The 14,408-nt window shown below is 35.5% G+C and overlaps 1 protein-coding gene across 3 annotated transcripts; it reads left to right on the top strand.

Annotated features, from left to right (window-relative positions):
• On the top strand, nt 1-13,213 carry MS3_00007801 (uncharacterized protein; the record flags this gene model as incomplete). 3 transcript variants are annotated; one of them, XM_051216140.1, is made up of 7 exons in its annotated part: nt 1-138; nt 3,671-3,803; nt 3,835-4,053; nt 5,671-5,898; nt 6,390-6,674; nt 7,674-7,937; nt 12,685-13,213. In XM_051216140.1, the coding sequence occupies exons 2-6, from the start codon at nt 3,683-3,685 to the stop codon at nt 7,709-7,711; spliced, it is 891 nt and encodes a 296-aa protein (XP_051066693.1). In that variant the 5' UTR covers nt 1-138; nt 3,671-3,682. The 3 variants fall into 3 exon arrangements, with proteins under 3 accessions (XP_051066693.1, XP_051066694.1, XP_051066695.1); XM_051216141.1 differs by having other exon boundaries at nt 3,857-4,053; nt 7,837-7,937; nt 12,685-13,209; XM_051216139.1 differs by having other exon boundaries at nt 3,835-5,898; nt 12,685-13,152.
• Nucleotides 13,214-14,408: the final 1,195 nt, after the last annotated feature.

The following is a 14,408-nucleotide window of genomic DNA, read 5'->3' as shown; positions in this document are numbered from 1 at the left end:
TCGAGTTGGCGGCAGATCTGCACTGTGCGCTATGTTTCCGCAGTGATTGATGAACTGTAGTTGTTTTCGAGTTCTTCAGCACAATGCAACTGGCCACAGAGTGCTGACTTTGATTACTAATATATCACGTCTTGTCCCGTAAGCAAGTATTACTTCCTCAGAGAAATCGGTATTTTTGAGCGGGTTTTACTACCTAATACCTGATCAAATAAATTCTTAATACATTTTTAAATCCTACTTTTTTGTAACTCGTCACAGGCAGTTTTTCATTAGCTTCAATGTAGTGGTAGTTAGTTACGTATCGTAAATATCTCATCACATTTTTTCAGTCCCGGTCAAATTTGAGAACATTAATTTCCTCGTGGTACTGTGCTGAAGGTATTTATAAATAAATTTAAGCTCACTGATGTTCATCACTGTAAAAAGCACAACAAGGCACCTCACGTGAATGTCTCATCGTTTTAATCGTAGCGAACGTTCTCAGGTGCTTTCTGTGCAAACATCTAAACCAAAAATATTTTTATCCCTACTGTTTTTGTTCTAAAAATCTCAACTTTACATCAAATGTGGGGTCCGGGGTGAATGCAAGTAAGGCTTATAGGTATAGTTCGACTACTACTGTCGCCCGTCTTAAACAATAAAAGTCTAGGTCCTTGTTTCTTAATCCTCTTCTGTATCGAGAAATGGCTCATTCCTCTTAAAAAGAAATGTGTAGGGTCATACAGGCAGTATATAATCAGCTGTGTGAAGTATAAAACAACCGGAATCCATTCCACTTGCAGGAATCTTGCTATCAAATATAAAGCTCATTAGCATCAAACTAGACAGACTTTGAGTTGTCAGACCCTACCTCATAATCGCAGTGGTTCTTACTCCGCAGGTCGCAAATTGTTCATGATATCTCTGGACAAGAAACATTTCGTTAGCTTTCAGTGTGCTCCTGATATAAACCAACGGGGTATATTTTGGAGAAACTCGAATTCATTGAAGTATTTCCAGTACGCATAACCTCACAGTCAGCTCACCCTCTCAACCAAAGACAATTGATGTCGTTGAGTTCACTAGAAATGAATGCAATTATATATAACTTTCTCCAGAAGTATTAAGATCAGTCAAGGTAAACATAGACCTCTATGGGGACATGATAACAATTTAAAGTGGGTTTATCAAGCCACCTTATAGCTGATGATCTTATGACTCTTTAGCAACCAGATTTATTTTGGATCCCCTTTCTGGTACTTACGAAGCTCAACCCCATTTGACACCGAGGGGGAAACTAGGAGCAAGGGCATCAAGTTAGTGAAATCTACTCCCTTAAGTTCAGAAGACCATAAAAGTCAACCTGCTAAAGACTGAAACCACTTGAAAACTTTTTTTCACAACAGTTAGGCGATGGGTGTTTCCTACTGATTCACTGTCAATACAACAATGAAACGGAGTGTACTTTCGATTATTGATAAATTCAGGGTTTATAGATGATCAGGACCCACACGTATTGGGTTTTTGTGAAGCCCAGGTTGCTATTAGTAAATGTCATAGTTGATTTTACATAAACGATCCCAGGATATTTCACAAGGATCGATCAGATACCGTAGTTAAAGTTGTACTTTGTAAACTTTAAGGTGAATTCGGAGACTCGATAGTGAAATTCAGCTGACATGATGGGATAAGATTATATTATTTGGACCAATTCTTTTCGTATCAGTTTGCTATGAATTCCGGCCAAGGTGACATGTGCGAAATTCATTCAGTATGACGTCTTAAAGATGGCTTGTGACGTTATCAGACATGGCTCTGAACAGAAGTAAGTGGCGAGAAAGAAACTGAATGAATCCTTGCTGGGTTGTATCTTTCTTAATTGAACTGGTTCTCCCATCATTATTATAATTGTTATCATTACTTCACTCCCATACACGAATTTCTATTTATTTTTGTTCTTTTTCTATTATACTTTCCTATCCGTGTCTAATATATCATGGGGATGACATATCGACCAAATACATTTTGTGTTTAGAGCTTGAAGTCTTCATTTACAGCGATTTCTGGTCCTCATCAGTTTAGGGTCCTGTCTGTTAGGCTTTCTAGTCTTCTATAAATGTAGGAAAACTTCCCATCAGTATGTAAATAAACAAACTTCATTTGTGTCATTTATTCAGACAAAAATTGGTTAACCCTTTAAGGTCTTGTTATGTTAAATTTAGTTGGATCTAAGTAATTTCAGTTTTACTTTCCTGTGATGTAGAATCTACACCGTGTAGATATGAGGGGGATTCGCACAGCTAAATTCGTGTGTGAGTTATTAGACATGAATATCTTATCCTTTGGTTTTGTCAGTCACACACCTACGACGTAGGACCAGCACATATGCATCAGTCCAAGTTACCATACTTCATTGACAACGAGATGAACGCCAAATTCATAGAAGCAGTCACTTCAATGATAGTAATATATAAAAGAAAGGTTTTGTAGTGGTTGTTTAGTCTTGTGGTAGTTGAACGTGATGTTGAGTAGAACACATCCGACACATTCATTAGGTTTATCAAAATTTCTAAAAGTGTTGAAATTAAGTGATTTTGTTTCTTTAAAATTTTCTTTGAAACGGTGCTTATTTTCAAAATGACATCAATCCATAAAGTCACTAACCTATGGCCAACACCATGCAGTGAAATCTCAGCTTCCTGATTAAAGGGAATAAGATAGACAATCAGTCTAGAAATTTGAATAGTGTAATTCAAATCGACTTTATTGGAGCAGCAACATCCACCATTTGTCTCCATGTATTTATTTATTTAAACATAAATATTGGCACAATGAAGCACCAAATATGTATGCGCCACACAAATTAGATTCCTGTAAGGTCTAGAATACTGCCAGGGCGCTCAAACCGAAGTAGGTGATTTTCTTAGGGGACTACTGTCTGAGCCTTTGACCTAAAGGTATAATCCACGAGGCAATTAAGCGACGTTAGATGTGGTCTCATGGTAGCTGGTGACCAACAATAGGTTTATACGCCACTTTTCCCCTCAGGATCCTGAAGCCCATGTGCACGATTGGTTTGGAATCGGGGTCTTCCAACTCCTCTAGGTGGACCCTCCGTGTACACCCAAAGCGCTGGACATTCGCTTTTCGTCCTCTCAGTTTCGTAAACAACACCCTTGTTGCTGCGAAAAGGCAGTGAGTAGGACTTCCATGGCAATGGCTGTATACGTGTGGCCATGTGAGAGCTTTTCAAGAGTGACAGTGGACCCTTCTCACTCTCGGTCGTATCTGGGCATTCGGGGGCCATCTCCCTGTACATATTAGAATAAGACTACTCCGGTTTTATTATTTCTAATTTTAATCCTTCACTTATACGGGTATCACTTTCTCATCCCTTCCTTTTGCCTCACATTAATTTAATAAAAAATATTTACTAATCACAATGGTTTCTCCTAGTGCATGCAGTCACCATAGCTACGTAATTCTGTATGATAATTCGAAAAATATCTTAATAAAAGAAGCATTTGGATATACTGTATTCTGAGTATATTGTTCTGAGTTAAGAGGGGGATGACTGATAGATTTAAGATAAACCGTCCTTTAGTTTTTGTCTTCTCGTTCTTTACAAATATAACTACAAAATATCCAAGCTTAGCTCGTCCGCCAAGTTATTCTTTATTATATCCTTTAGATATCTCTATTAATGACGGGAGTTCGGAGAGTCGCAATAACTGGTTTGGGGGTCTGTACACCTTTGGGTTTCAGTGTATCAGAATTATGGGCGAATCTTTTGAAAGGCTCTTGTGGAATATCAAAGACGCTTGGTATTTTTGTGTTAATTTTCATGACCCATAGATGAATTTTCTTTTTTGCCTAGTCAGGTTTTTGGGAGCATCGATAATCAAAAATTGGAAGAACGAAAGTCTTTTGTAGAGTCTGAAGTCTATAAGTCATGTGGTTTGGATATTTCTAATGATTGGAGATCTGTGTCACGTGCTAGTGCTCTAGGTATTATTGCAACTTATGAAGCTTTCAAACAAGTGAAGTGGAAAGCAAACTCAGGTTATCGAGCAGGTATGTTTTTAAATGATCTAATAAGATAACACTCGCGGGGTACGATAACTTCATTCTGACGTTTTCTCACTAGTTCAGAGAATTTCCTTCCTATCACGTACTTAAAACGTCTATTAATTCGACCGGCACGTGCATTCGATATTTTAGTAAAACATGAATCCCAGTTACTTTTTGTTATATTTAACCGAATTATTCGAGTTATTTCCATTTTACAAAGGCCAGGGCACTAACTTAACAAATGAAGTACTTACTTTATCTCGTCATCTCTTTATTAGCTATTTATGATCTGTCATATTTAAACGCCAGAACCACAGAAAAGGTTCACTATGATCTGATTTCTGAAATAGATGATTGTTAGCAGTTCGGTTAAGAAATTATTACCATAGTTTGGTTAGAACAATAGAAACCCTTATATATTTAGTAAGGTATTCTAAGATATTGCGATCGATTATTGTGTTCGATAGAAGGTCCCCAAAAATCAACAGGGGTTGTATAAAGACATTATGGAGCCTAAAGTAGGTGGTTACGTAGCTAAATCAGTAGATAAATTGATGGTAATTAAGGAACAAAGTGTATAAGAGCGTGGTTAGCTGAATTCACTGGATTGAGAGCAAAGCTTTGATATGAAATGAAGAGGAGTTTAACCGAAATATGATTTGATAATTCAGGAGAAGATATTTAAATTCAAGCTATTGGCATCAATCACTGGGTTTTTTTTCTTGGACACAAAAATCTGTTTGTTTGCTATGGCTTCAGCAAGTCTGAAAAGACTTGAGCTCATGTGCTTGCCCAATATTCGTCAGAGGATGTTTACTCTCAGGGAATACAGATCTTTCAAAAATTGTTCATTTTTTATCTTAACATTCTAACTGCTGTAACAGATGCATAATCTAGGGAATATGTTTGCAGTTAACAAAAAATCTGCATTTCAATTTCTGATCAGGTTAACTGTCATGCTCCCACAGGTAGATTTTAATCAGTGGGGAGTTCGGTCAAGCATATCAACTGGATATGATTCAAATTTTTGTCATGTTCTACGTTAATTATGACCGAATAACTAACTACCTGTGTAACGTCACTTTTAAAGATTAAGAGAATGGAGAATGTTTATATTTGACTGTAGATCGATTCATTTTATTGTATTCAATAGTTCCGTGTCTATAAAAGAATTTCTATGGATATATGTTGTTACTCTAGCACTTTCCAATTTTTAACATTGCTTTTCAAAAACAATCGCTGATGTATATCATTTTAGCTGATTTTATCACTATCACCCCATGTCTACCTGAATAAAATAAGCGAAATCAGTCTAGTTTAGCAAGTCCCAATGGAGTGTTGGGCTTGTTCAAAGCGATCATTGGGTTGCTGGTTTAAATCTCGTCCCACTCTCTTCGGTTCGAGTATCTAGGTAGATTAGCATACATACATGAATCTGCCCATGCTTACCTATTTGTGTTTATTAGATTATAATTATACCAGTTATCTAGATTGATAGGTTAATAATAAGTCATAATTACTAATTTATTCGTATATTGTATTTCAAACATTTCTATAGATATTCTAAGTTATTTAATGGCTCGAGAGTTTTTTGCCAGTAATTTTGTAGTATAACTTTAGGTGTTTGCTTTGGAGTGGGGTTGGACGGTCCAAATGAAGTTATGAATACATCATCAGGAATTTTAGCCAAGAAATACTCTATTATTGGGCCTCATGCTTTAACAAGAACACTCGGTAATATCCCAGCTGCCATAATAAGTCGAATTTGGGGACTACGAGGACCGTGTATGACAGTCAACACCGCATGCGCTGCTGGCCTACATTGCATTGGCGAAGGCTTCCGTATGAGTAAGCAATTTTTAAGCAATTTCAAGTGTACAATCACTTTGTAACCGCTTGCTAAGATTGACAGTTTGTCACATGTACTATACCTGTTAAACAATTATTCTATTAAGACGTTATAGATATTTGATAACCAATCACTGCAGAATATCGCTGGTGTGTATGGTAAAACAACTAAGCAAGCAATTTATTTAACCGTATGATCACCATGGTTAAAACATGTAAATTCACTATCATCATCTTATACGTATGTATATATGCGATAATATAGACAGATATATGATGAGTAGAGTAGAATTAAAGGGCTTCAAATACGGCTACACTAAAATATAATTGTTTGTTCGAAAGATTTGAAGAACTAAGTCACCCTACATAAGACCACTGAAAAAACGTAAATTAGAAATTAAAATAACTTGTAATTTAATAACTGAGAGTGATATCCACTTGTCTGCTTTCACTATCAATCGCTCGTTTATTTTCGTTTCATATTTCACCAGTTCAGAATAACGAAGCTGATCTGGTTGTTACTGGTGCATGTGAATCTCCTTTGAATGCCTGGATAATCGCTGCTTTTTGTCGACTACGTGCATTATGTACACAATTTAATGATAATCCTGAGAAAGCCTCCCGTCCATTTGATTCCTTGCGAAAAGGATTTGTGTTATCTGAAGGTGCAGCTACAGTTGTATTACAAGCATGGCCTCCTCCAGACAGTTTCTTAATGGAATCATTTATGGAAACACCAAAACCGATAGCTGAAGTTATTGGTTTTGGAAGATCTGGTAAGTTTTGTTCCAATTTACTGAGATGTGTGATTTTTTAGCATTTATCATAGGATTTTGCATCTCTGTTATCTTGATGGGAATTTAGCTGTGACTTTCTCCTCTTACGGAACTAGTTCCCTCTTAATAAATCGCTTCAAATCTTTATAATTGGTTTATCCATGTGTTTATATTTTCGTTATTTTCGTCAGGAAAAGCAGACACTCAGTAAAAACGTACCCGAAATATTACTTCCCGCTTTTTTTAACGTTGTCCTAATGGCCATACTAAGACGACTATTCATCATTTAGTAGTAATAAGATGGGTTTGTGTATGCGATGAAATGCGCCTTTTTAGTATTAATGATACATACTTCTCTAGTATATTCAACTACAGAAATAAATATGAAATATTTATTAAACTGCTTACAAAGTGATAATTGATTGAACTTCACTTATAAGAGTTCAGTCTGCAATTTTCTAAATTACATGGTTCCAGGTTAGTTTTGACTGCAACATTTATTTTACTTACAATTGGCTGATCTATGTCTGACGCACAACACAAGCGAAAGAGTTGTAAAAATAAGTTATACTTAAACACCTTTCAACTTTTATTCTGTACTTTAGCAGTTTTTAAATTTTAGGAATGATACTACATTGATAAATTGAATTCATGTAACTCATTTACTAGGTACACTTTTGTGTACTTGAATTTAAGCCACACTGTTTATTGGAGGCCTAGTTATACTACTGGGCTTTTTTAATCGAATTAAATAAAAAGACATGAACTTGCGGCTTGTTAAAAACCGAGTGTTTAAACTATCAAGCCACCACTTCAGAGCAGTATATTTATTGGAAGTGAATAATTTTTCAAGGAAAGAAAATAAACATGATTCATAATATGATCTATCGAACGTGTAATTTTCTTGATATTTACTCTTATAGAGTGTATATATTATTAAATTTGGATTCATTTGATCTTATTGTCTACCTGTGTATTGCAACTGTACTCTTACTGTAGTGAATAGTACACGGGTGGGGACAATCGAATGTATTTGATACAAAATTACAGAACTCGTTAATAAAATCTAACAACCATATAGTAAATGCTCAATTTGCAAAATGTTCATCAATTGTCCCAAAATGGCTCAGACTTCATTGTTCTTGTATTTTCATACAAATAGGAGATGCACATCATTTGGTTGCACCTGATACAACAGGAAATGGAGTACTTCGAAGTATGCTAAATGCCTTCAAAGACTCAAAGCTTAAACATTTCAATCAAGTAAGAGCTGTTTTTGAATAGTTAAAATATTAATTTATCTTCATTTATTTAATGTTTTCTAGACCAACATTCTATTTGCATTTATAGTTCACACCAGTAAAAAACAAAAGTAATTAAAGTTGACTAAATTTGGTTCTACTTCCAGGGGATACTTTTAAATGTGAATTTGTTTATGGTAATTGTGATTGAATCATATTGAAAGAGAAAAGACCGAACTAATTTATTGTGAAATTAGTTAAATAAGAATTAACTATAATAACCATATAGTTTTTTCTTCTGATGTAATTGTCATTCTCCATGCAGAAAATTCACGGTGCTGCTAAAGTTAGAAAGAACTTGTAGAAAACTCTTCAATCATTGCCGTCTAAACGCGTTCGGCTGATTCTTGTTGTAAAAAGATATTCAGTTATACATTCTTTACTATTTGATTTATGAAAGATATCTTTAGTTATTACTAGAATGTTACTCGAGGTCCAACTATTTGTCTGTGGGTTCTTACGTTGCCTTAATTGGATTGATTCAAACAACTAGGTGTAATCATGGTTTATGATTCAAAGTATATAGCCTAAAGCTGTGTACACTAACTTTTAATTGGTTATTGAGTTGGACTATCACATCATACCCATTCTATATTGCGTCAATTTCACCAGTCATTTATCATAAACATAGTTAAATACAGTGTTATCTCTGATTAACTCACTATTACTTTTCCAGTCTTTTAATTTCACGTAGTTTTTTCTCTATTTGAAGTTTGTTTACGAAATTGAAAGGACGAAAAGCAAATGTCAGCGCTTTAATCGGTTTGGTGGGTACAGAGGATCTACCTAGGGTAGTTGGAAAACCCTGATTCCAAACCAATGGCACGTATGGGCTCCAGTACCCTGAGGAGACAAAAAGTGTACAAACCTATTGTTGATCACCGGTTACCATGGGACTGAATCTCCTAACGGGCGTCTAAGCACATAGGAGAGTTATATGGGTGGCTGTTGAGGATATCTTGGTCGCAAAATAGATTACGGTGACCGCCTACTGCAACTTTTCTCAGCCTACAACCTGTTTCCGGCCAGAACTAACTTCCGGCACAATAATCGCCGATGTACTACCTGGTGTCCTCCCTCTGTATCTGAAACCTGGACTCAGACTGATAATATCACAATCAGCTACTGCTGGTGTGGCTGTGTACAAGATTGCCGCTCCTTTTGTAGTACTTATCTGGACTCTGATCATGCCCTTGTTTGCGCTAATCCTATCTTACGTTTCAGTGGCCAACAAATTCATCACCATAAAATGATCGATGTCACAAAATTGGTTGCAGCGTCTGTTGCAACTAAATATCAAACCCAGCAAGGTTCAAGGCTAAGTATTAGCCCATCGAAAAGTGTAGATGAGCACTGGGTGCAATTGCATGACGCCATGAAAATGACGAGTAAAGTCGCTTGCGACTTCTCGGAACGTCCTGCTTATAAGCACTAGGTTTCCACAGGTTCCTCACAACTCATTGAAATATGCTGGTCTACTCCGAGTAACCGCGAGCTTGACCATAAACGAAGGTTTTCGCGTGACAGAATTGTGCAAAAGCTTGCTTAAGGACCGAGAAGTCCGGTGGTTGGAGCATTCTAACGAGTTGGAATCAGCAGCTGCTTTTGGTAACTGCCGAAAGGTCTTTCGATTCATCCGAGTCACTTGCAGCAAGAAGTCTGGTGTGAGTGAAACAATCTCTGATGATGGGATTTCGGTCAGTAACATCTATGGACGTCTCGGGCGATGGGTAGTATTTTCCGAAGGGCAGTTCAACTGATCTACTGCTCTGGCGACATCGATCAAACTTTCCTGCCCTCCATGGCCCGTAACGAACTGGTCCACCTAACGAGGCGGAAGTTCATGAGGGACTCTACCTTAGATTTTTGACATTTAAACTATCTTATAGAAGTATTATATCTTGCGTTTACTACTTAATTGTGATTTAGAATTAACTGGATGAATGATTAAAAACATATTATATGTGAATACTCCAGATACATTTGATTCGATTACAACTGACTGATGAAGGAAGTAGACGGTTGTACCAAAAATAATAGTTATCCGTTTAAAGATTTCATAATAAAACGATAACTTACCATCCAGTTAAAACTTAGCTACTCTGGCTATACAACATTTATGATGCCCAGTCATCATTGCTTCTACATTCAGTGGATCAGTTTTTACCTCCTTGAATATATCGCGTATATAAAAGTGGGATCTCATATTGGCGATTATTGTCCGACGAGTGATGAAATGCTAAAGCATACTTCGATTTACGAACCTATTTTTGTATAACGTCTCTGCGGCTTTTATAACTAGTACTGTCTCCTGACATTGAAATTAGTTAGAAGAATTTAAGTGGCTTCTCGTACCATATCATAACGTGCTGAATGCATATCAGGTAGGTTAAGTTCACTTCTATCGACCCATCATTAGTGTCCTAATATAATTCAACTCAATGACTTAATGCAATATTAGACATCGTTCAAAATCGAAATCAGTGACGAACCTTATTTAGTTTAGTAAAAAAAAGCAAAATATATTTTGTTTATAGCATTGCTTGGTCTTTTTCATTTGTTTATTTTATAATTATGAGATAGTTTTTCATTTTCTATTTTTTCACTTAATTATTTGTTATGAAGCCCATTGCTTAATGCTCTTTTTCTGCCATACTATTCTGTACGGATAAAAGTAAATGAGATACTCTAATTGATGAACGGTACTTTGTACGGATGATGTTGATTTTTCTAGAACTAAACTCTTAAAGGATTTTGAAAAGAGCAAGAACAAACATTCCAGCAGAATAGCATGAATTCATTTTTATTTCGTTGGTTCTCGTCAGCTGCTTACAACCTGTGATATTTAAAATCATAATTACATAATGGGTTTAAATTACTTACATGAAAGTTCGATTGGAAGTTATATTGAAAATATATTCGTATAGTATAGCAAGGGTGTAAATAAATATAATAGACTGAATATTGTAAATATATACCTTATGTGATGAAAGAACATTGTGACATTGTGACTCATTATCTTGACCATTGAAATTACTACAATCTCCACAAAAACCCATCTTATATTAATCAACATATGCTCACTAGTGACTGCCTTCACGAGGTATATCCTGGAGTTCTAGTGAGAAGTAGTGACCAGTGGAGTTCAACCAGGTCTGTTGTGAGGTAGTAACTCACTGAAGACAGTGGTGAATGTGTCGCTCCATTTCGTGGATTAGTTGAAGCTAGACATTAACACCGTCGGATGCCGGATCAGTGGTCTAGTGGTTAAGTGCTCGGGCGCGAAACCAGTAGGTCCTGGGTTCGAATCTCGCAGGGGGCGAGGTCGTGGATGTGCACTGCTGAGGAGCCCCACAATAGGACGAAACGGCCGTCCAGTGCTTCCAGGTTTTCCATGGTGGTCTAGCTTCAACTGACACATGATCTTAACCACTGAAATTGTGACAACAGTTCAAACGGCTAGAAAGAAGTAAATATTGATAGGAATAAAATGAGTAGAGTTCAGTTGATAAAGTAAGATAGTTGGAATAAAACTCAATGGTGTGATAAATGCAAGAAAGAGTTTAAAGAAAAGAAAAAATATTAAGATATAACGAAGGAATATTAATTACCAAGGCAAGGAAAGATTAATAACCATCTCCTTTTGAACACATAAATCAGGCTTTTGGCGCCTGATAGCAACTGATTCAGCAAACTTCAGAAGACTGGAGTTTGGCTGCTTACTAATCACCTTGAATGATTGCAGGGTATCGACCTGGTGTCCTGTCTCGAGGAGATGTTTAGTGATTGCACTATTTAGAGTCTTTCTTTCTCTTGTTCTGAGGCTTTTTGGAACATGTTCAAAAAATCTGAAATATGCCCTCCTTTCTGTTCAGCCAATGTAGCTGCTTTGGTAGGTACACGTAAATTTATAAATACAATTGGCGGTAACATGAAAAGGATGCTTATCAACCTCTGATTGAGTTATTAAACATGTTGTTTTATACAGAATTAGAAGTTTGGCCGCCTGATAAGTTCTGGCTAGCGCAGTATTCAGTCTCCTGTCGATTGTGTTTGCAGCATCATCCTTTTAAAGTCAAGATTTATAGTTATTGATTTTTATTGACCCTAATTACGTCAGTATTGTTTTCTTTACGCTTTTTATATTTGTCAATAAACTTTTGTGGGTAAAAGTTGTCTCGTAGGCATTTTTAAATATCACAGGGTGTAAGCAGCTGACGAGAACCAACGAAATAAAAATCAATTCATGCTATTCTGCTAGAATGTTTGTTTTTGCTCCTTTCAAAATGATAAAGGGAACTATGTGTATGAAATCTTACAGGATTGTTGAAAGCGACTATCGGTGATTAAACCTTACAATCGTCAATGATTTTCTAATGATTTATTGTAATTTAATATTAACCAAACATTATGGATCAATGTAAATCCGAAATTAATTATCGTCTATTGATCAACACTTTTATTTGACACATTTCTACACGGTATGAATTCGTATTTCTCGGGGTGTATACATTTGCTATTAATTTGTAAATACACTCGTAAGCAAGAAACCGAGTTCCATAACTTCCTACTTATTGGTAATTAATCTTCAAAAAAACCGAAAAAATGTATTTTTCGTTTCATATGCTCCAGAATTATTTACATATGACTGTGTTTCATATTTATAATTATTAATTAACTTAGTTTTATAATCTTTTTTACTTTTTTAGATCGGACACATAAATTGTCATGCAACATCCACCCCTGTTGGTGATTTAACAGAGCTGAGCGCTATTGCACAAATGTTTGGTGAATATTTTAATCCTCAATACCATACACCTGTTGTAATCAATTCAATTAAAGGTCACCTTGGTCACTGTTTGGCAGCAGCCGGTGCCATAGAAACCGTGTACGCTGCTTTATCTGTTAATCAGAATCAAATTTGTGGAAACCTCAACCTGCATAATCCTATCTCAATTTCTGAGTTGTTGGAGGTTTTAAAATCTAATTCCAGTTCTTCAACTAGTATATCTTCTAATGAAAAGTGTATAGATCTGTTTAGGAACTATGCTGTACTTCCTAGACACGATCAAACACAAGTTACGTGGCCCGATAGTCATCGACGTATTGTTATGACTAACTCATCCGGATTCGGTGGGACAAATGGAACTCTTTTAATTTCAGAATGGACGGATTAGTATAATATGTATCTCATTGTATTTTATAGATTCTATCCAATAATTTTTCATCAATGATTAAGTCTTTTCAGTGTTTGACAGCGGGGTTAATGTTTGTTTGCATATATTTAATTAGTGAATGCAGATACTGCTGAGTGTTAATTGGTTTACTTGCCAGACAAATCCGAAATTAAGAAAATAATTGAGACAGTCATTCAAATTTTTTAACTGCTTTACTTAGATGTACAAAAGAAATTAGATTGTAATCTCGTACACTTAATCTTTAAAGCAAACGTGAACATCTCGGTCAGATTAAGATTTGACGAACAACGTGAATGCATTCAGTTTTATTAGTTCTTTATCAGGTGAATACAACTTGGTTTGCTATTTATCTTATTTTGACAATTTGTCGTTTGATTGTGCGACTGTTTCTTTGTAAATCTTTTCTCACTCCACAAGTATTCATGTCCTTGTCGTAACTCATCAGGAAAGTAGCTAACAAAAAGTACGATTAGTCCTAGCTAACAGATGTAAGATTACTTAGTTGTTATGTTGAAAAGTACGAACTATAGAGATTCATCTGCGATATCTTGTTAAGTATTTTAATGAAGTTGTAGAATAGGTTAGTTAATGTTTGAAATCTTAGTTTACTTGATCGAACAGTTCAAAATGATTCAAACATACATGTTATTTTAAGTAACTTACCATTCAATAACTTTAAATCAAACCAGTTCCTACAAAAAATTTAGTGATGGATATAGATTAGTCGACTTACTGATCTGTAACGAATATAAGAGTCGTTTGAATATTGTAAACGATAAACTTATTTATAATACATTTTAAGTCGATGCACTCATTCCTTTCCATAATTGGACAGAGGATGTTATAGAAATTACAATATTTGGTCCCTAACAGCGAATATTCATTAAACTGTAAACATTTTTCAGTTTGACCCTGCAGCAAATATATTACTGCAATTTATTAATAGAGTGAAAACTAGTTAAGTCCATCAATCATTTCTGTTGTTCTTCGTGTCAAAAGTAAAGGATATGCAAACGATAAATATACTGAATCGATGAATGTTAAACCACCATTGAAAAACGAGAAGCACTGGACGATGGTGGTCTAACATTCATCGATTAATGATCTCAGTCAAAACAATCTTCACAACCCCATACTGGTAAAAACAATAAAGTAAACAGGATGCCCAGTTAATTATATATATATATATATATATATATATATATATATATATATATGCTATTAAAAAACTCGTC

This window comes from Schistosoma haematobium, chromosome 4, assembly GCF_000699445.3.
Source record: "Schistosoma haematobium chromosome 4, whole genome shotgun sequence".
NCBI lineage: Eukaryota > Metazoa > Platyhelminthes > Trematoda > Strigeidida > Schistosomatidae > Schistosoma > Schistosoma haematobium.
Note: the sequence above shows the minus strand (reverse complement) of the source record. Positions and strands in the feature narration are given on the sequence as shown.